Source organism: Channa argus, chromosome 5 (assembly GCF_033026475.1).
Source record: "Channa argus isolate prfri chromosome 5, Channa argus male v1.0, whole genome shotgun sequence".
NCBI classification, from domain to species: Eukaryota; Metazoa; Chordata; class Actinopteri; order Anabantiformes; family Channidae; genus Channa; species Channa argus.
Genome location: NC_090201.1, coordinates 3184344 through 3208692, shown reverse-complemented (window position 1 = coordinate 3208692; position 24349 = coordinate 3184344). Strand labels below are relative to the sequence as shown.

The 24349-nt window shown below is 38.8% G+C and overlaps 1 protein-coding gene across 2 annotated transcripts in view; it reads left to right on the top strand.

The window, feature by feature from the left end:
• ptprga (protein tyrosine phosphatase receptor type Ga) overlaps positions 1-24349 on the top strand; it is a 451880-nt gene that overhangs the window by 361778 nt on the left and 65753 nt on the right. For both annotated transcript variants that reach the window (XM_067504881.1, XM_067504880.1), the window contains exon 8: positions 15850-16042. In XM_067504881.1, the coding sequence (XP_067360982.1) occupies positions 15850-16042 (193 nt within the window). The remainder of the gene's footprint in view (positions 1-15849; positions 16043-24349) is intronic.

Sequence of the window (24349 nt, the reverse complement as noted above, 5' to 3'; positions counted from 1 at the left end):
CTGTAAGTGGAAATTTGATTTCCCTACAAAAACAAATGTTAGCTCACGTGTTAGTGTCTATTCACAGCTAATAATGAAACCGCACAATTTACACGTCCTGCTAGGAGGTTAGTGAAAGCATTGCTAACAGGGTGAGCAGTAGCTAGTTAAGTTTGTAGTGAAGTGGATGTAGGGAGGAAAGCTCATTTTAAACTGTGGACTGTGAGGTTATCTTTGTTCATTTAGTGCTTAACACTGTCAAGGCAGTTTGCTGAGAGTCAACACAAATTTGCACATCAAGCTCACCAACTTTACTTGAAATCAGCACATATTGAATTCACTCAATGAGAAGATGAGTAATTGATTTGTTTGATTTGTTAAGAGGTGTGACTGAGATAAATACAATCACAAACTGAATTATCAGAGCGTGTGATTGCTGCTGATAGATGCATTTTATCTAACTTGTTAGGGCCATATTATAGTACAATATAATCCTACTGATTCAGATTCTTCAGAATTACCAAAAATATACAAATTCAATCTGGGCATTCAAGAGCATTTGCAAAGCATGATTTGGCATTAAGCTAAAACTACAGCTGCTTTTGCCTGCAGTGATATTGTTGATAGATAGGAGAGAACCAGTTCCTTGCATGTCCACACCATAACACCACCTCCATCATGGTTCACGAATACATGGGCCAGGATTAGTTTTTAAAGTGTACCCAAGAGCAACAAGGCAAGAGGGGGGTTCGGTGAGAAGATTGAGCTTCATTTAGAATTATAAAAGATAGGGATAAACAACGAAAACTCGCTCCAATAACGGAGAACAAACGGACACAAACTCTGAGGGAATGCTACAAAACAAGGAAATAACTCGAAACGAGGCACTAGGAAATTAACGAGGGCGGAATAGGAGATAAACGTGGAAGGAATAGGAGGTCACTAAAAACCCGAGACAATGACATTAACAACCAAACCGTTAAACAAAAACACAGAAACCTAAAGATAACCCAGGGGAGTGGATACCAAGAAAGATATAACCGAGAACTAAAACAATGACCGAGAAAATAACAAATATTGAAGCATTGGAAACATTGGAAAAAAATTAAGTCACCTAAAGACAAAAAAGAAACAAACAAACAAACAAACAAAAAAACAACAACATCTGGCCATGGAACAGCTGATTAGCCTGCCCAAATATATATTAAAAAAACAAACTTTAATGGAACTTACAAATTACAGAGGTGGCTGATTTTTTGTTTACCTGCTCTAAAGTCTTTAATTATTATTACTAAATTCAATTTATTTTTTCACTTGTCCCGTGGGTCTTCAATAGCATATACCACACACAAAAAACACACCCTTGCACACATACACCAGTTCTTACATTTACTTTTTTGCTTTCAACATACACGCGCACATATGTCTAAATTAGAGGTCAGTGTGACAATGACAAAGCTGACCTGTTTGTCGCTGACCTGTCACTAAGTCTTACGCTAAATTTGTTTTGAGAACATGACCGAAAAAGAAATTCTTTGTCTATTTAAACTCTTCTATTAAAGTTTTTTCTCACAAGCTACACTACTGCAAAAGAGGGTTGAAAGTTACAATGAAAACATAAAGCAGGTGGTTGTATTTTTTCAGCAATGACTGTATTTTGATTGTATTGTGTTTAGGTAATTGCCAGGAATTTTTCGTAACACTAAATTACTAAAAATAGATCAATTTGATGCAGAACCAGACTATTACTAAATATCTACATCTGAATGAAAATGGTGATGAACTAAAATAAGAGGCAGTCATTATAAACAGAAGAACAGCTCAAGCAAGTCCAGTGTGTGAAAGAAGAAAAGGATGCGTTGGAATAAAGTATTTAGCTCTTATCTTCCTTCCCCAGTCTGAAGAACACTTGGCAGACCCAATGAGTTTGCTTAAGAGCAGCAGTGGTGCAAGCCAAATGTGCCTGAAGTATTGGCCTCTACACCTTGAAGTTAGAAGAACAGGTCAATATAAAGCAGGCACAGAGGAGACGTCGTAACGAATGATGGAGAAGGCAGCAGAGGCAGGGAGACAGAAAGCCAAACAGAAGGTGATGTTCTCATGCTGTACCTCTTAAAAGCAGCAGGGGCATTAAATGAAACAGTAAAAAAAAAAAATTACTGACTCCTTCCTACACAGTCTTACCCAGACAACCAGTGAGAGCGCTGCAGCTGCAACTGGCAATTATTTGAAGTATCAATTAATCTCTCAACCTTAGCAAGAAAGAACATTTTTGATTAAGGTCTCTGTCTCTGTTTTTGTCTGGGTACATGCCAAAATTTGTCTTGTTGCATGCATTCAGAGCTTATTTGCAATGGTCGGATCTGTGATCCAGCAAGCTGCATGTCCTCTTTCCTAAAGACTAAACATCTGTCTGTGGTAAAGGAGAGAATGGTGACTGTATGTAGTGTAGACTGTCTGGACTTTAGGCTTTAATAATTTAAAGGTCGGCTCCTTGCAACAATGACAGATTGGCAGACGTCAGTGAAGTACCCACACTGTTGATGTCAAAACCCTACTGCACTGTCCCCCCACCCCCAAGAAAAAACATTTGACTGCAAAATATGGACTAATTTAATTAAACTTGCAATATGACAATATAATAAAAGCCTTGATAATGTTGTTGGACTTTGAGGATGTCTACCAGGATATGACATGTTTATTTCACAATTTTCTGTGTTGTTTAGGGTCCAGTCTTTTGTTCACTTTACACTTTCTGTCTCAAGCAGTTTGCAATGTACGCAGGCATTTGCTTGGTCGATTGAGGCGTTTCACATTTAGCAGCTTTTTTCAGTGCAATTCAGCTTATGTTTCAACAGGCTTAAACAACACAGATGAATAAGGTTATTTATTTAAATTGAATAAATGCATTGTATATGGTCAAGCATGGTGGTGATAATGTAATGGTGAGGGGATGCTTTGCTGCATCTGGGCAATGAAGAATTGCCATTCTGCTGTCTATCCGATAATTTTAAAGGAGACCTTCAGCTCATCAGTATGTGAGCTCAAGCTCAATTGTACCTGTAGTAAGTCAGTGATCCCAAACATAAGAGTGACGAATGACAAATTTAAATTTTAGTGTAAAAATGTTGAACCCTGAACAAGCTGTTAACTTTTTGTTTCAATAAATACATTATTATTTCCAAATCTTTTGAAGATCTGAAACAGTTTATTATGAGATACACACATAACAAGAGAAATAAGGAGGGGGTCCAATTGTCTCATAAAGCACTGTCAAACTTAAATGTGAAAACTAGAGCTGGGTACCAAAGATGTTTAATACCAAATTTCAATACATAATAAGCATTCGGTACAGCACTACACCTCTGTCATGGTGAACCCTTGTGATATTAATGTGGGAAACTGTGGCGCAGAAGGTACAGCAGTCATCCTCCAACCCCAGGGTTGTTGGTTGCCAGCTCCTACTGTCATGTTTCAAAGTGTCCTTGAGCAAGACACTGATCCCCAATTTAGTTGCTTCTGGTGAGTGTTGGCCAGCTGCATAGCTGCTCCCCCATCAGTGTGTGTGTATGATTTTGAGTGCAAATGGGTGAAAGAGTGTACAGCGCTTTGGGTATATAAGTATAAGTGCAGACCATTTACCAATTTGTTATTCAGTCATTCATACTTTTTTGATTATGATTAATAATTAGCTATTTTTTCCAATGTATTTCACTTTCAGCAATCAAATAATCAAAACAAGCCAAGTCAAATCCAACTCATGGGAAATGATGCAAAGTCCAACTAAATATGTAATCAGAAACATAACAAAGCAAGCAGGCGATGGGGGATCACCCATCCTTCCTGTTCTCTGGCTGTTGATTTCTGACCATTACCAAGTCTTTCTTAACATTTTTAAAAGCTCCGTTTGAAGTACTTTTGTCCCCACTTTTTTTTTTTCCTTTTTTCTGTGCGACTCTCTTGGGAAAACATCATGGAGAGATAAAAGGAGGAGGCTGGGAAGAGAATTAACACAGATGGTGACTCCAGTTATTGTCTCTCTCTGCCTCTTCGTATTTTATTTCTCTCCCCTCTTTGTGCCAGTCTTTTGTTTCGGATGATAGTTGAAGTAGGTCAGCAGGAGTGACAGCCGTTGCTTTGGGCCTGCTTTTAAAGTGGATCAATGCTCAGGCTCTTACACAACACCTCACCTAAAATGCCTTCCTTTCAAACATGACATGTGGACTTGCTGCTCTTATATTTCCCTGCCTACATGACTTTGTGGGAGAGAGGGAAACTGTGTCTTAGATGTTACTGACCTAAGTTGGCCATATGCCATGCCAGTCTAACATCATAGTCACTGTAGATATCAGCTGCCAACTGAGAAGTGCTGGGGAGATCAGCTCAAGATTAGCAATTCCAAGTGGGACATGTGGGAATTTATTTATGATTTTCCACCTGGTATTGTGTGTGCAAGTGTGCCAGTATTTATAGAAAAAAGTTAGGGTGCTGCCATATGGGTTTCTTTTCTCTTTAATTTAATTTTGTATTGTCAAATGCCTCCTCAGCAATCACCGATTTGATGTATACTTTTAAATTTTGCTAAAAAGCCATGTGAAATGTGGTAGAACAAAGTTCTCTTTTTACTCTAGTGTATTTTTAATTGTTGGAAAACTTAATGATTAAAATGTGAAGCAGTTTACAATTCCGAAAAGATTTAGTAATTTAAGTACTGATGAAATTCAGTCCGTACCTTAGTTGTGCTAGCTCAGTATATTTTTTGTTCTGCAAGAGAAACAAAAGACAGAAGGACTATTTCCAACCTGACCACAAAGTTATCAAACCATCTAATGAAGCATTATCAGTTCTTATCAGCTCGTAATAATAGTCACGTTGTCTGAGTCTGTCTCACCCAGAATCTTCTGATTTGTAATGTAAAAATGTTTTTTTCTGTTTATTACCATATCATCCAAGTAGCTAAGGTAAATTAAATGTTACTAGTTCCAAATAAGATGTATTTTCTTTAATAAACTCATTGCTGAATGAATTTGACATGCTTTTACATGCAGAAGTGATAGAAATGCACTGAGTTGCTCAGTCTGCACAGCATGCTCTGAGTGTAATCAACTGACAGTTGCCTTTAGACTTTACATGAATGCTACAGTCAACAAGCTTAATTTATAATAGGACAAGTACTCTAAATGTCCACTGCATCCTGTACTACAACATATTTTGATTATCTGAAAACAACACTGTCCCCTAACATAGATGTCCCACCTGAGCTGCCATTAAGCACATTACACTACCATGACCACTGGAAGTAACCCATAACATTTAGCCATTTAGCAGATGCTTTTATCGAAAGCTACTTACAAGAGTCCTACCAGGCAAGTAAATAATCTCTATCAAAGAGAAAACTTCAAGGCATGGTGCTATGAAAAGTAAAGTTTTGTTTCATAGGACAAATGGAAGTGCAATGATAGGCAAGAAGATATTTGCATTGTTTAGGTGTGTGGGAAGTTGCAGAAGAATCCTGTCATCAACAACTTCTTGATTATTAGGAGCAAAGTTATTGAGCAGGAAGAGTTTGTCAGCTCATTCCACAATTGTGGGACAACTGACATGAAGAGCTTTGCTTCGGATCCACCAGACACTATTTGTTGGTAGTGTGCAGTGGGGGAGACCTGGATGAGGGAGTTTATGTAAAAAGATGCACTGAAGTTTACCATGCTCCTGCATATGGAGGGGTTTCATTGTGCATGCTGGTAGCCCTTTCAGCAGGGCATTGCAGTAATCGAAATGAGATAAATGGTAACTGGCCCCTTTAATCCAAAGCGCTTTACAATGTGGCTTCATATTCACCCATTCACACACACACACATGGCTGCCATGCAAGGTGCTCACCTGATCCACCAGGAGCAACTTGGGGTTCAGTGTCTTGCTCAAGGGCACTTCTACACATATCCAAAATGGACTGGGAATTGAATTACTGTCACTGTGGTCCACCCCAAGATAATTACTACTCCCTGCACAAGCAGTTGGATTGCATATTCTGAAAGGTGGGATCTGCTCTTTTTTTTCAGAGAGATTTTTGGCACAGCTTTTATTTACAGCTTTTATTAAGCTACAGTTTACTCATGCATTTGAAATGCAATATTATAGGCTGAAATGTCTTATGATAAAGGCAGTGAGAGTCAGAAACTCATGCTTGCCTAGATAACTTGAAGGCTTGTCCAGACAGGTAAGATCTGAGCCAGAGCTCTGCCAGAGGTCCCCAAGTCAGAGAATGCAGCCTCCGCACAAGTGGAATAGGAGTTTGATCAGTGAGCTGAGTGAAGAAGTGGTCCGAAGTATGAAGAGTAGTGACTGAGTCAGAACCTGAGGTTTGTCTAGGTGGCTGATCATAAGTTCCAGAATGAGAGAAGTACAATGTTCAGGGAAGTGGGAAGGCAACTGAGCATGTCTCCAGTGGAGTTGTGGCAATCTTATCAATATTTATGTAAACCCCACATTTTTTGAAAGAACACTTTTTCATCCCACAGCATCAGATAATGATGCCTCCTCAGGCGTCAAACTGGGCCTTTTTTACGTTCCTTTGGTGTATCTCAATGATGTCACAAGTACCCTTTGCCGTCACAATTTGACGCCACGGGAACGACTTTATACACACACAAAAACTGTGTTCTCTCTCCCTCTCTGTCTCATCTCCTGCAGCAGACCTGTGGTGCAATTGGCTATCGTGCCCCAACCCATATATCCCTTGCACTCCAAATAATATATTGTTTACTCCGACCACCTCTGCACATAGTGTACCACATTTTGCTGTGATAGCTGTGTAGCTGCAAACTGCTGATCCTTGTCTTACATGACATTATTAAGACCACCAGTGGTAATGTTGTGGCTGATTTGTGTAGAATGTACATGTACCAGTCTTCCTCAGACCAAGGAGACAACACCACATTCATTATGTACAGTGTGTGGTGAAGAAATGCAGCCAGACCTTTAGAGGATATACAATGAGAACAAGCCTTATTTACTGTTTGCAAAACAAACAAATCATTGTGAATTCTCTGCCGTTTCTCAGATGATGTTGTTCCCCGTAGCAACAGATACAGTATAAGCTGCTTATAATCTGCCTATAACGCCAGAACAATCTCACACGGGTAATTTCTGCTGTGACCAGGGCTTTGATGCTATAGCAACTTCGATTTAGATTTCTAGGATAATGATGGTCAGAGTGAAGAGCTGGTGTGAGGCTGCACTGTACTGTGTACAGTATGCCAGTGAGGTCCGTATTTGATTCAGAAGTGGAGGACGTTCTGCTGGCTCTAAGCCTCATTCTAAACTGCAGTCCGCTGTTTGAGGAAAGACAGATTGGAGCCAGGCTATATATATCAGTTATATATCACACACACACAGTCAATCAAATGATACGTGAAGCATATGTTGAAAAACACAATAAGAACATATGTTCATAAAATCACAGATTTAGAGGCACTGAATCATTACTTGCATACATCTTCCAATTTTAAAGCTGCGCTGATATATATACATATATATGAAAATTGCCTGGTTTCCTCTCAGAGCATTCATCAATACTGTATCTCATTGTATTGCAGCTTTAAGGAAATCCAGTACGTGCAAACTGTTAAATGGGGTTTAGACAACTACATAATGGACACGGGGGCAATACAAAGTTAGAGTTCCTTTGTGTACTAGTGACACATTGAACAAGAATAAACGATTTTGGATGACAGACAATGTATTTCGGAAGATAAGGGATATTCTAAAAAGATGATCATGTCGATTGATCGTTGAGAGCATGTGAATGACCCTCAACAAGCCTGTATGTAGCTAAATGCACAGCCAGACCAGCACATGATCTGAATGATTATAATGTAGCACAGTGTTCTGAAGTCATCGGAACACTATATGTATATGTGGTTGCACAGCAAATTCAACGTAGCAAAATCAGGACTGGCCTAGGTTAACTGACTCCACATAAAAATAAAAGGAAATATGAATAATTCCTTGTGTGTTTCTAAAGTTCTACAAAGGCATGATGAGATATGTTTCCTGCAGCCTAAAGGGAAATGTGCTAAGATAATCAGCACTTCACAAAAAAACAAATCCTTAGAAACCACTGAAAACCTAACACAAAGGAGTGGGCTAAAGAACCTTGCCTGGATCTGTATTTATTCCTTCACTGTGCAGTGTTACCTCTGTTCTCAGTCTTTGTCCGGCCTAAACCCTGAGGGTTTTCTACAGCTCGGTAAACAGTAGAATTAGTCTGGGGCCATTTCTTATTAATCCTTTGCTTTAACACAGAAATTTGATTTCCATCATCTGAGAAAGTCACCCCTAAAGCTGGTCACCAAAGCTGGCAGGCTGATGTTTTATGGGTATTTTACATTTGTTTTCCAGCAGCTCGGGGGGTTTGGGATTTTGTTTTTCTGCAATCACATTCTAGTCTACTGTTCGTTTTTCTCTTGCAAAAGATCAGGTAGTTTGATTGGGTATCTATGCATCACAATTTGTTACAAAGCAACATGTCTCAGCTGTCTGTCTCTTTTGCCTTTGGTATGGATTATTATGTTCTCTAGAGGACAGTCTTTGAATCCGAATAGAACAGTTTCCATCACACCAAACTGCAGCAGCTGGTAAGCAAGGAGACTAAAAGTGTCATTTCAATCTCAGTGTATCAATACTCTGTATAGTGCTACCTCAAGAAACACATTACCACAATATACACAAGTAATATTCAGGCATTTATAGTCAGTTAGGAGACTTTTTTCTAGCCTCCCCCAGGTTCTCAAAATGTGTCTTGAGATCAAATCAGATTTCACATCAAATTTAAAGCAAACTTTGTTTTGCAAAATTGACCACAGGAGGATTTGCACAGTCTGTCTTTGTTCTCTGCAAATACCCAATTTAACATTTGCTCAGATATTACCTTCTGACACCTTGCAATGTACACACCAACTCCTATGTATGTCAGTCAGTAAATTGGTAAGACACAGGGTTGTTTTTACCTCTTTTTGCTGTAGTGCTTGTTTGTACAGCCTTTAATAAATGTGCTTGTTCATAAATCCAGATGCTGTTTCTCTATTGACATATGCAATCAAATTTTAAAAGAATGCCAGCAATATTAACTTTTCATATTGTATGTACTGCCAACTCAATGTAAAGTAATCTCAAGGTACTTTACATAATGTAAAGACTGTACAGATTTAGACTCCTTTTTTTTTTTTTTGTCCCCCTGACAAAATGCCCTCAAATCTAAAATCGATTATAGCTAAGGCCAAAATGAGTAACCTTGAGCTTTATTAATAGGGGAAACATAGGAAATTATAGAAATCTTATATAAAACACCCTTATAATAATGAGTCAGTGGAGAAATATACTACTGAACATGACCTAACATGCAACTCTACCAAATTGATGCAATAATAATGAAGTACATCAATGTTGACCCCCCGTCTTTTGACAAAAAAGTGACTGTTCCTTTAAATGTATGTTTTACCACAGCAAATGACTTACTTGTACCTTCTAAATAATGTATAACAGTGTACCTTCAGTTTAGAATATATATATATTTCCTCTTTTGTGCAGTGTGCCAAATAACCAGCAGAGGGCACACTGCTCTGTGTTTGTTATTGAGAAATTCAGCCTTAAATCAAACAAAACATTTTTTCTCTGTACTGGATAATTGGGAAAAATTCATCACAGTTGAATCAATACTCTGGAAGAAGGTAAGGACATAGAAGTTGAAAGTTTTTATTTGGGAGCCTCGAGACTATGTGCACTTTATTGTGTTTTTTTTTTTCGTCTTTAAAGTCTATCACCGTAACGGAAGAATGAGGTTTATTTGTTGTGTTGTATCACTCTCTGTGTCACTTTGTATGTCATCACATCAATCTAATAATGTTCAGTCTAAATCATATGTGTCATTTTTAATTCCCAACAAAACATTGGATAAGTTGGTAGGACAAGTAGCTGCGCACTGGAAAACACACATCTCCAAAGCTGGGGACATCTGTAGAAAAGAGATGGAGTAAGAGAAGGAGAAAGACAACTACGTGGGAAAGAAGACAAAGTTAATAGGACAGTGACAAATGTGGGGCGAGAGGAGAGGAGAGATGGTCAAGAGGAGGAAAGGAGCTCATTGCATCGGGGGGTGGGTCCCCCAGCAGTCTGAGCCTATAGCAGCATAACTATAACTAACTTTATGCTTTATTAAAGAGGAAGGTTTTAAGCATAGACTTCAAAGTAGAGAGGGTGTCTGCTTCCCGAATCTGAACTGGGAGCTTTCCACAGGAAAGGAGCTTGATAGCTAAAGGCTCTACCTCCCATTCTGCCTTTGGAAATTCTGGGGACCAATAGTAGGCCTGCATTCTGAGAACAAAGTGGTCTACTGGGATGATATGGTGCTATGAGATCTTCTATATATGATGGAGCCTGAGTGTTTAAAGCTCTATATGTTAAAAGCAGGGTTTTAAATTCTATTCTAACTTTAATGGGAAGCCAATGAAGAGAAGCTAGTGAAGGTGAAATATGATCTCTCTTGCTAGTTCCAGTCAGCACTCTTGCTGCAGCATTTTGGATTAATTGCAGGCTCTTTAGGGAGTTACTGGGGCATCCTGAAAGTAGGGAATTACAGTAGTCCAACCTAGAGGTAACAAATGCATGGACTAGTTTTTCAGCATCACTTTGAGACAGGATGCTCCTACTTTTGGCAATGTTCCGTAGGTGGAAGAAGGCTGTTCTAGAGATTTGTTTTATATGTGAGGTAAAGGACATCACCATAGCAATGGGAATGTGTTTTCTAATAATGTTGTCTAGAGGATACATGTATAGAGTAAAAAGTATTGGTCCTAACACAGAGCCTTGTGTGGTCTGCACCAGCTACTGGGGTCTTACTAGGTGGGTTATTTTCCAATTTCAATTCTGTGAGCCTCGTCTCTAAAGCTGCAAAAACTCAACACTTGTTACAGATACCATTATCAATAAAGGAGGCAGAGGAAAAACTAAACATGAGACACACTGATTAGTTGAGAGAATGAGAGACAGAGGGAGACAGAGAACCCATTGCTAACATGTAACTCACAGCGAGAGATCATTCGATTGAGAAGCAACCTGAGGTGTGAAAATCAGTTCGATTTCCTTGTGCGATCAGCGTGAAGAAGGAGGCACATGTTCTAAAATTTTTAATTTGGGAAACAATGTTTTGTTTACATCTGAGCCTTGCAACTAAAAAAAAAAAGGTTAAATCAATCAACTAAAGCAGCAGTTCAGTGACACTGAGACCGGACAGAAATTTTTAAAGTCAATAAAAAGGGCTCCTGCATCTCTACTGTGTCAGGTTAGTTACAAACAGATGATTTTTAAACAGTTCAACACGGGCAACGGATGGGGTTGGTAGTTTGTTATCCAGGTATCATTCTGTACAAACAGGTTCAGTTAGTTTTCATGATAAAATTTATTTAAAAACTGTTCTAAAGAACAGTTAATAGTAATAATTATAATAATATATAGTTAAAGTTCTTTTATGGAACAAGATTGGAATCAAACTCACAAATCTGGCATTAAAGCACCACATTTTACCATCTCGCCACTCCAGTAGAATAATAGACAAGTGTTTCCATGTCTGTAGGTAAATGTATCAAGACATGCTGCAATGGGCTATAATCCAAATATCAATTATTCCTTCAAAATGATTTGCAGTTTAGTTGCTTATGAACCTTTTAGAAGTAACTGAACTGTATAAAACTAATGTAATCTCATCACAGCCCTCATTAAAGAGACAGAGACACAATCCATAGGAAATCTTAAGTCCATCAAATCATCTAAACAAAGTCAACATAAACAGAGGGTTATTACAGCAGCTGTGTGATAGATAATACTATCACAAGATATTGTTAATGCATCCACAGACAGTAGGATTCAGTACTGTGGACTTATAATGAGGACGACACTTTGCAACGCCTAGTGGCTTAAAAGACGAACTGCAGGTTGAAAAGAAAAGAAGAAGCAACGACAAAACACTGGTCAGGTTGGTAGAGTCAGTAGAAGGGAGGAAGAAGAATGTCATCCAATGGAGACATATAAATTCATGCAAACAATGGTTGCTTTGTTCCAAGACAATAATTAAATATTTATCATTGATTATAAAGATCCTTGTGCTGTAAAGTAGCATTTAGTTTATGGAGGCATAGAGCATTAATCATAATATAATCATAAATATAACCTAATCATTCTATGTCTTAAGAGATTGTTTGAACTTGCGGTGGAGCCTTTTCTACATTGTCAGGTACAGTAGGTTCAATGAAAGGATCTCGACCCATTTGGAACAGATGTCCACTGAACTGCATGAAAACAGTTTCTCACCAAAATGTGCATTTATCCCTGAGATTAAACAAAAATGTGGAAGGCATTTCCCTCTAAACAACGAGAAACGTGTTGTTTACATCCCTTGACTTGCTGGGGATCTTCTTCCTGTCTTTGCTGGCACTTTACTGTTTGGTATGGCCTTATTGCCTAATGTAGGTCAGTGGAGTTGGGTAAAACCATTTGTACAAATGGGTATTATCTCTTTTGTGCACTTATGTGTGTTGTCTTGTGTGCATGAGGCTAATTAAATGGGGAGCTACTAATAAGTCAGTAGCTATGCAGGATACATCTAAATGTTAAATGCTTTGCATTTAAATTGTGTTTTTCTACCTTATTGCATTATGAATGGACAGTCATTTCATGTCCATTCACACGATAATTTAGTTTTTATTTGTTGGTGAAAATGTAAAACATATCGTTATAGTTTTTGTTTTTAAATTATATTTTTAATTCAGTTTTAGCCTTTTCCTTGTTAGTAGTTAAGGAAATATCTTTGCTATTTTCTTTGACAAACAAAGTGATTGCTGCTCCAAGGACGATAACATCATAATTTATAGTCAGACTAAATACTGAAAGCTTATTTTTCTGTGGTTTAGCTACTGATGGATTTTACAGCACCCGATTGTCGTACAGCACAATGAGAGTCACAGGAAGAAATTGCTGTCCTCAGATATTTCCTGACATTTACCTTCATGAAAATAAATCTGCTCTCAGTACACCCTCCCCTTTTCAACATTCACTTGCACACAAGCTGTTTGTCTGTGTGCATTGCTTCCAAACACATTGTACAGAGTATCCATCTGCCAGCACAGACAGAAAGATGACACTTCAATCACACAGTGCAAATCCATGTCTGGTTGCACGTCTTGCCACCCAGCACGTGTTTGACAAATGGCAACATGCGGGAAGAGAACAACTTCAACATCAAACCAAAGCAGTACAGCATGTTCACAGCTTGATAGCATAGAGGCTAAATTCAGACTAAACCCACTTTGGGGAGAGCCTCGTTGAATCAGATATTAAGTTTTGCCACTAATGCCAACCACAATGTCTAATATGCCCACTCCATCAGTACATTGTAGTTTCCCAAACCAAACTGATTCAGCCAAGTCTAGCCAGGTGCGACAGTTGGACAGGTTTCAGGTGTTGCAGATTTGGGCCAAATGCATCTGAGAACCAGCTCTTTGTAGCAACACTTGAGGTCTCTTTGAGCCACCGTTGGTCCCCAGAATCTGACTCTTGGATAATTCATCATTCATCACATGTCCACCATGAGTTTGGCAACTAGCTTTACTGGATCCGGGCTGCCAGGCGGTTTTGGCCACCTTGGCATGAGCTCTTTCAGATGCAGTTCATTCAAATAAGTGACAACATTATTCGTTATTGCAGTGTTCATCAAAATACTGACTAGGCCAACCCCAACACTACATTTGTAACACTGGTTAGAGAATCTGTGGTGGCTTTTTGCCGCCCCACACACAACCCAGTCTGAAAGACAGACTGGCAAGGCATGAATATGCAATCAGAACTCCAAACTCACAATTACAGTGTCCCTGGGGACAATGCTTCAGACATGCTGGCCACAAGCACCCTCACACACTAAAAGTTCATGTTTTTGAAGAGCCACATCTCTCTCGGGTCAAGTCAAAAAACGTATCCTTTTTCTTGTGATTGAATTGTCTGGTTTAAAGCCTGGGGATGTGACCTTTTGAAGACACTAATTAGCATTTGCTGAATTCTATGACCATGAGGCAAAGATACATCAATTTGATCAGAGTGTTAGATTACTGTATGTCTCCCGTCTTCATGACTAATGAATAATGTTTTTTGTGCAGTATCACCAGTGATTGAAAAAAAGCATTTCATCATGCTGTTTACAACAATCTCACCATATAGATCAGCCACAACATTAATACCAAATTATAGTAATGTTTCGATTGCTGTACGTCTGCTGTGTCTGGTATCGGGGGAAACCAACATGTTCTCATGCATGAAAACTTCAGGGTGGTTACAAGAAAAAAACCATAAATACAAAACAGTGACAATGGCACACATGTACATTTACTTCCTTACCATAGTAATCCTGTTCACCATGCATTACAAACATCATTAAAGTGCAACATCTCGCACTAGAGTCAAAGCCTGGTCTCGTGTGACAAAGTCTTGTGTCTTGTATTATACACCATCCCATCCACCGCCCCAAGGAAAGTTTTTCACTTGAGATACAACCTCATTTATTTAGGTGGTTAATATTGAACCGTTAGGGTTTTCATTGTCCTGCGCTGAAAGCTCCGAGCCTTGATCACCGTGTTAACATGTAACATGGGGACTGGACAAAGATGCACTTTTTGGTGCCTCAGGAATGACAGTGGGCTTGAGAGACATACTAGTAGTCAGGTTTCCCAAGCTGCATATAATCTGCATTAATGCATTAGTCCACATTACTACTACATTATTCCTAAAATGTTTTTACCTTTGCCTTTTAAGTATTTTTTTCCTGATAAGTCTATACATAAGTAACTTTAGTTTTTATAACGAATTATATTTCTGCACTTCCTTTTCATGCAGTTGGCCATATGATAATTGCTTCAATCACCTAACTCCTAACACCTAAATCACCCGCTACAGGGCATCACCACAGGTCTTTACCATAATTGACTCATCATCTCCTAGATGCAGGAATTAAAAGAGAATTAAAAGTTCTACAGTACTCATATGTAAACATTTTATTTTTCATTTGTAAAAAGCAACCACGAGTGTTCCCTTTAACCATTTCACCACTTCTGTAGAATTACAGTATTAATCACCTGCACTTAACCAAACCAACGTTCTTTTTCCCAAACTTAAAACATACACATTCAAACAAGCAGTCATCAGTTATTCTGTTCCCCCTTAAGTCAACATGTACCACAAATTTATCACTCCGGCTTCATGCCTACCTCAAAAATTGACTGCACTCTAATATCATAGGTAGAGCTATATTAAGAATTTTCTTTTTTTTTAAAAACCCCTGTGACTGTCTTTAGCTTAGCATCCAACGTAAATGATTTGTTTACTTTCTAAATCCTGTTGCTGTCAGGGAAAATCCCAAGAGCAGGTGGCAGCCTGTGCAGAGCCAAGCTGAACGTTTTCAATTTTAAAAATATTCTGATCATTCCTCATTATAGACCTTTCAAGATTTCTTATATTCTTCAATAAAAAATATAATTTAAGATTTAGATTGGAGGTTTTTACTTGTATCTTTGTTGTTATATAGAAACTTTGTTTTGGCACAGCAGCGACCCAGTTTTCTCATGGTGATGATAAAATGTAATCTTTGAAAATCTTGTATTTTCTTATTGTATAGTTTGTGGCGAGAGCGAAAGTGGCTTATTACCATTGTATGAATGTCTGTACAGTATGAACCACTGGATGTGAGCTAAGTCTGGCACCAACTCTTCATGTTTTCTCTCTGTGTCTTTGTGTCTACCATGCTTGCTCCCCCCTTACTGCGGGCACCAGTTGGAGGCTTTCTACTCAATTTTTACCACGGAGCAGCAGGACCACGTTAAGTCGGTGGAGTATCTGCGAAGCAACTTCAGGCCCATTCAAAGCTTAGATAACCGTCACGTTTTCAAGTCGGCCATCAAAGACGCCTGGCTGCCCGACCTGACTGACAGCAGCAGTGGGCCATCTGGCACCGAGGCTTCCAAAGGTACATGAGTGTTTGTATGTCAGCATAAATGTGCTAATTCATAATGAAAACACTGACTGTTAAGAAACCTCAAAATTGCTCAAATTCTTCACGATTAAACTTGTGTAGGTATTTTATTAGGTATAAATAGTAGACACAATATCATTTTTTAAGAATAAGAACTGCTACTTTTTTTGTTGTATTAAGTGCATAAAAATGTGTTTAACTTCAAGCTCTAACACACTTTCCCAGGGATTATGGCTCTTTCTACCAGTTGATCCATATCACACCATTACATTCTCTTTCTCCATAAACTGCTCTAGTATTTTTACATTATTCTTCCTGGATGGTGACATTTCCTCCTAAGTTAATAAATGAGGTACATTCAGTGATGCTCAAATGTCCTGAGGAAACTGTGTGTGTGTGTGTGTGTGTGTGTGTGTGTGGTCTGGCCTAGTCTGTCAATTTCACTTGCGAGCTGGGCAACTCCCCTAGCATAAGGTAGTGGGAGGCACACCAGCCGTCCTCCCACTCCTGCCTCATTACCACTCAAACAACACTACACATTGTGTATTGTGTGTGTGTGCATGGGCACTTGTTTCTCTGTGTATTTGGAAGAGCTTGTGTGTGTGGCCCAGCATCTGTGCTGTGTCAACTGTCCTAGCAGGGTTTGTTCCCTCCCTACCTTCATGCATACTTCCATATGGTCGACCAGGAGAGAGGTACTTCACCTAGGTACTTCACACATGCACAGACACACACTCTATATGTGTGTGTGTTGTCCTGGCACAGTGTGCTGTGTTCTCATGCAGTATGTCCTTGAGCGCAGCAGTGGGACATGTGTGCTGTAAGCAGATCTATAAGGCTGGCAGTGAAATGTAAAAGAGGAGGAGGAGGACAGCAGGAAAAAAAGCAAAAAGGAGAATTAGAGTTGAAAAAAACAGACCACGGGCCTCCTACACACCCTTTGCAAAATGCTACCATAGCTACAGCTAAGTGGGTTAGGAATGGACATTACTGCATGCATATGAGTGTTCAGCTGGCCTATAACCCCTCTCCTCTTCACAACAACATCCAAACACACTCAGGTGCTGTTGTAGAACGAAAAGCTAAAAACAAAACCTATGCAGCATCAGCAGCAGCTGGAAAACATGAATCATTTTAATGCCAGGTCTCCCTCCATGTGCTAATTTATTCCGTTTTACTGTGGCTCAGCTTAAAAACCTTTCTCCTGTCAGTGATCGTTTACCATCAGCTATGGTTCGTCCATATGTTTTGTGGGACCCTAAGTGATTGGTCGTGATTGGTCGGTCAACATTTAGTGAGCTGAAAATTGATGCCTGCATCCAGAAACCAAAAAAATAAAAATAAAAAATAACAGACAGTACGAGGGTTTTCATCTTGTTTGTTAGAAAAATAAGAGGTATGTTAATAAAATACAAAGAAATATAAAATGTGTTCCAAAAATCACATAGGCATCCCATCAGCAGTCCTCCAACCTATGGGTATGTACAAAAATGCACATTAAAATGAATGTTTTTGTGTCAGTACACAAATTGCTTAGAAAATGTGTTTTGGTTACAGAATAACACCATACTGTACTTTAACCATTGTCTTACATAATAGTGCCAAAGTTAAGCAGAACATAGTCACTTATTTGTATAGAGCTTTTCAGAACTTTCAGATACGAAGTGCTGCACTTTTCCTGTGTTATGGACCAATAAACATGTAATCACTATTCCAAATGTGTCATTATAGTAAACACACTGCCTACTAGGCTGGTTATTGCCATTTTTACTCAACCCTTTCTTCTAAAATTAGAAAAAATATCAAAAAAAGATTTTTCATGAACATAATGAGGATTTGTTGTTAATTTACATTAATGGCGAATTAAAAAAATGTTGACATATTATATCACTAAAATGTCCCCAGGCTTTGGATTTATTTGACCAGTATACGAATATCAATATCTGTCATGCAGCAGCTCCTTGCTTGACACCAGCATAGAGAATCCTTATTTTTTACTGTAATGAGTATTTCTCATTCGGAAAATCGAGAAGCTAATGAAAAACTGACTCTCAAACTACTAAATAAGAACTAAACAACAGACATTTCACATTATAGACCATTGTCATATTTTTGATGGCTGATAATAATTCACAGACTAGATACAGGGTCAGTATTTGGTTAACCTTCCTTATCAGCCCGGGTGCCCACTGTGCAAATAATTGAAGCTGCACATGCACTTGTGTGCTAGACACCATGTTTTCACAAATATAATAGCTTATGCATATTGGCTATATGAATGTTTTCTTTATGTAGTAACAAAGCTGCCGCAGTAAACCCATGAAATTACTGTTTAGAGATGAATTGTATGTGACACACTTCTATCGCATGCTACTTTTTAACCACACATCACCTTTGATAGACACCTCTGGCAGTTACCATGTTATGTATATCACTGAGAGACAACCATGTTTAAAACACAAAGCCCTATCAATATTCATTAAACAACCTCGAACATGTAACTGTGTGAGCTGTCTGACCTTCAAACTGGAGTGTATTTCTGCAGTGAGAGTGTAAAGCCTTCCACAGCTTCATAAAATCCAGGGCTCTGAGCAGATCACTGGAGCTAACATGCAATGCTGCACTCTGAGATAACAGCAAGGATAGAGCAGAGAGAAAAGAGGCCGAGTTATTTGCTACCCATTGTCCTGGCGTGCTACTCCTTACTACTTGTAAATTGTAACGTAAAAGAGTTGATTTGTGATTTAACGACTAGCATACAATTGCCAACTCGGTTTATTTGCTGGTTTCCATGATATCTTCTACTTTCTTGTAATGTGAGTTTTGCAGCCCTCTAACTTTTCTCTGTCTTGCTGTTTATGCAACAATGTCTGGACAAGCTTTAAACATCTCCTAATCTTAGCTTATATAGTCCGGTAAGCCTGCTAAAAGGAATGAATAAAAAAGGAATGAATGAATAAAATAAATGCCATTCCCCTGTAGATGCCATTTTAGGTTACAAAATTTTGCGTTTTGGTAGTAATACATTTGGTTGTATCTGCAATAAAAAGGTATAACAGATAAATAAATAGTAAGGCAATAGTTTAGAAAAATCATGTATTATAGCGGTAATATCTAGGTAATAACATGACATTAGTTGATAATAACTTTGTAATAATGGTGTAATAAGTTAAAACCTGTGTAACAAAAGTGTAACAGGGTTAATATGTCAATAATAGAAAATTAATGTACATATTATCCAGAGTTTCAGTACAGCTTCTAAGCAGCATTGCATTATACAGTGCATCTCTGTTGCTACACAAAACCCCAAGTGGGGTCCCTTCTAACTAGCTGGGGGTCTCAATGGGCTTCTTTGCATCAAAGTGTCAGCCCTTTTGACTTTTGCTCACAAAGAGTCTTGGAGTACCCGCGAGTCTTAAAAGAATCTCCTCTTTGCGTTCACTTAACTAGATGTGAAGAGCTAAGCTAAGCTGCATTACTGACTAGCAAGCAATGTTTGAGCAGCCTGCCAGTACATTCTCCAAGTAGGAGGGAAACATCAAAAGCATTTTGTAGACATGTAGCCTTTTTAATTCATCACAGCTATGTATTATTAAGACAGCTGTAATGCATTATGAGGTCACATGGGCATTCTAAGTGTGCATTAAATCATACATCAGTAAAATAAAATTCTAATAAAGTACATGCACAAGTATCTAATGGCATGTGTATTTGAGCCTGTCTGGTAAGGACTGTTAAGAATAACCTGCAGGTCTGTTTGCATTTTTCAAGTGCTTTAAGTGCTGATTTTGAAGTGACAAGTTAGCAAAGCAAGCAAAGTAAAATGAATAAGCTATGCATCATCATAAATTATGTAATCATGTTGCACAACTTTTCAAGGAGCCTAAAACACATGAGAAGAGGGGCACACGTTATGTTTATTGATCTTAGGCAACACGTCAAGTAACGTTGCTAATACTCAGAGTTTAACTTCATAATATGCTTGCACTTATATTTTATAGCACATTATATTTATACTGTTTATGAGAAGTGATAAAATGCATCAGTAAGCATTATGTGTTCCCAGCATGATCATAAAACCGTATGGGCTTAGTCTAAAGCGTGTGGCCTTAGACAGTAATGCACAGTGAGTGTGGTTATACTGATGTCGTATCCTGTCCTCTTCTATTCTATGTAATGAGATGATTGAGATTCCAAGCACACACTGTACATAGACATAGGGCTTATTGGCATCTCAAAGATGCTGAACCTTTATTCAGGATTACAGGAAGTAGGCTTAGTCTCCCTAATATAAAAAGAAACAGATTTCATTACTAAAGGTTTTTTTTCCCCACTTATTTTTAAATGCTAAATCTTTAGTATTGTATACAGTATTTGTGGAAAAAAGATTTTGTCCGTTTTAGAAATATGTCCTCTTACCCATATGATGTTGGAGCCAGCAGGCAGTTAGCGGTGCCCTTAAGACTGGAAACAGTGATTGGGAGCTATCGTTGCTATGCCTCTAAAACTCACTAATATACATTTAACAGCTACTAATTAACTATCTTCTTTAAAACCAAATGTTCAGTATATAGTAGCTGGTATAAAACAATATAACATATATCATAGTATAGTAAGTACAGGAAGTAAATACCTCAGTACTTTGCCCTCTTTGCAGTTCTACATAGACTGCAGCCACGCAGATGTGTGACAAATAAAATATAAAAAAAAATAAATAAATCAGGAAATATATATATTATTATGATCCTATTTTAGCATTTATTTTAGTTTTTTTCATTTATGTATTTTTTTTTATACCTAATTATCACTTACTCATTCTACTGAATGGCCTGTTGGTTGCTCCTGATGGAGAGACACGTTGGGGTTTGGCTCTGAGTGAGACACTATGGTTCACTAAATTTCAAGACCACCACCTCTCTACTGTTTCACCCTAATAAACAGGCCCCCTCCTCAGGGTTTGGGAGTTTAGAAGGGAAACAAGCAGCGAGTAAGCCCTCACCTGTTGGGGTTGAGGGCGACTCCGGGCTAGAGTTAGGGCTAGAATGAGGTCAGCCAAACAATACACTCAACACAGCTAACCAACCAAAAAATACAACACACCATCCGGACCACCCTGGAACTCCTCTGACTGGACCTCGATCTCACCAGGTATTCAGTCACACAACCCCCATCCACACAGTTTTTCTTTTTTTATTTCTTTGTTTTCTTAGACTTTAGGTTTTTTTTTCTTCCTTTGTGTTTTGGATTAGAACTTTTCCGTGTCTCCTCACTGCCCCTCCTCAGTCCTCCAACCCTGTTGCACTTTCACAAGCAAACACAAACTGTACATAGGTCACACCTGTCTTTTCTTTTTTTGTCTTATCTCTCGCTAGCTGTTATGTTTTGTATCGTGTTATTTGTACTGTTTTTGTTGTGAATAAAAAAAAAAAACTAATTGCAAAAAAATAAAAAATAAAAAAATAAATAAACTGCTCAAAAAAGCAAGAGGTGAATTGAAGCGCCACAACTTTTTACATCGTATGCAACACAAATTAGTGGGCACAGTACAGTAGGTTCTACAAAAACTTTCAAAAAGATACACAAAGAGTCAGAAGTAAAAATGGGCATCATTTCATCGATCACATATGCAGCCACACGCTTCACTAGTTCTTTGTGCTTCTTATAGCAGCTGTTGGGGATTAAAATCCAGTTTTAGTTGTTTGGATATTGAGGGGCTACAGCCATCTTCTGTGGCCACAGAGGGCTCATCTGTTTTTGGGGTTGTATCTCAACGACTAGTCTGTAAAGACCTTAAAAAGAAATGTAATTTCAGTCACAGTTCCTTTTGATACGCCAGCCAGTGAGCAGTCTTTGTGACTGAACCTCCTGCCAGTCTCTTCCCAAAGTTACAGTAACTTGCTATCACGATCCAAAAATCATGATTACCTGCTCATCTTTTTATACCTGCCACAGAGCAGGAGCGATCTCGGACCAAGTACTGCACTTGTGTGTTTCCTGTCATTTGTCACCTGTCAGAGTTATGTAAACTCTTTATCTAACTTTAAATAAGTTTCAATTAATTTTCAGCATCAAAACATCACTTACATAAATGAGTGGATTACTCACATTTAATTAAGGTTTGAAGTATTTGAACTAAGGTCATTTGCACGTGTTAAAATGTCCCATTGCTATAATAAGAAAAGCCTCTTCTGATCTGAATGTACTCATTCTTCACCTCTCTGCACACTTTGTGTCTGATTGGTTTTACTTCAAGGTTAAGATGTCCGAGAGCTGAATGAGGTCCCTGCATAATATCTAAAGGTGCACCAATAACAGTTTTACAAAAAGATACAAGCACTGTATCAAGTAGTTTGAGCTATGCCAGTGCCAGTCTAAGTGCTACTCAATTTACTGTCCTTCATGCCACTGAGTGGTTACCTGTTATAAAACAATGACACAAAGTGTTGTAGAGTAGATGCTGCTGTGCTGCACAGACCTGTACAGTGAATAAAAATAATCTTCACACTGAGCTACATTTACATTTTCCCCATCAACAAATGCCACATAACATTTGCCGTCAGAAGCTCAGGCCATTTTCATGCTTTTTGATGATGGTCGTACTTAGAAAAGTTGACGTGTCAACTACATGCCAGTAGTAATGTACTGTACTGTAAATGTCTTGTTTGGTGTGTGCAGCCATTATTGATGAGTGGACTCATACTGGACACAGCTCTTTTTTTAAAGGTTAGAGGGATCTTTTCCTTAGCCTGGCTCCGTATTTCATAGATTTGCTCTCACTTCCCTTTTTTATAATGAGATTTTTCTCTCTGATACTGTTAAATGGTCTGCACTCATGTACCTATTGGTACTCAGAACGCTTTCCAATGCCTCTCATTTAACCATTCGCACACACACTCACACGCCAATGGGGGAGCTGCTGTGCAGCTGGCCAACGCTCACCGGGAGCAACTAAGTTGGAGCTCAGTGTCTTGCTCAAGGACACTTCGACATGTGACCAGAGGATCCAGGGATCAAACTAAAAACTGTGGGATTGATGGACGACTGCTCTACATTCTGCGTTACAGTCGCCCTGAAACTGTTGACTCCCACTGTTACATGCAGGTTCAGGCACTTTCTATCCATCTTCTTCATTGGATATGATTGTCCTGCAAAGTGCTTAGTCCTTTCCCTCTCCTAGTGATGTCTCAGAGAATTATGGGAGAGAGAGAGAGAGAGAGAGAGAGAGAGAGAGAGAGGGAGAGGGAGCCTTACAAATGTACCTGTGTCAGACCCACTTGTCACCCCCTCTACCCATGTTCTGTTCTGTGTTATTGGACCCGAGTCTCTATCCCTCACTGCCATCCAGATCCAGACCTCTCCCCTGTGAGGGAGTGCGTGTGAGAGTGAGTGTACATGAGAAAGATGACCCGCTTATCTTTGATGAAAGCTGTAAGAGGATCTCTTCATCACCCAGCCAGACGCATGGGGCTACAAAAACCTTTTAGTTGTGTTCCACACACACACACACACACACACACACACACACACAAACAGCTTGCTCCTGAAAAGGAGTTAAAGAAATCGTGTGGGCAACAGCAGCTTCATGGGTCCACAATTTGTCTTGCAGAGAAATGCAGAGGAATTTTTTTTTCCAGAGAACAATGAAATCCTCTCTGCATTGACAGAGACAGGTCATCACATACACATACATACTCAGTTTGTAGTAATTTTTTGTACGTGTACAGTACACGCTTTGAGGACTACAGTGGGATTAACACTCTAACTTTTATCCACACACACTCATGCACGCACACAAGGCATGGCTCACTGGGCCCAGGTTGATAAAAATCTGTTAAATACGCTTTGCCTGGATAGAGGTCATTCACAGTTTGACTTTCAAATGATGTCTCTGTAGGTGTATGTGTGTGTTCTACTTTGTGAGCGTGTGTGTTTTTGTCTGTGTGTGACTAATGGCTTTAGTAATGCTAAGTCACATGGGGCTCGGCTGCAGGTTATGAATAGAAAAACTACTCTGCAGCTCTTTATGAGCAAGCTAATCAATTTGGTTCCACCAGGCACATGAGCTCTATTCTCAGTCAACCCATGTTCATCATCAAATTACCTTTGCACACATTTGCATATTATGATACAGTGTTTGGAATAATCACTGTGGGCATTGTTGGATGCTACTCTTGCTACTTTCTCAACTACTGCTACTGTTTCTTTCTCAACAGTAAATAGTGTAACAAATTGTTGCTTAACACACTTCCACTACAGATATGCTGACCAAAGTATCTGGACACCAACATTCCAACATATTCT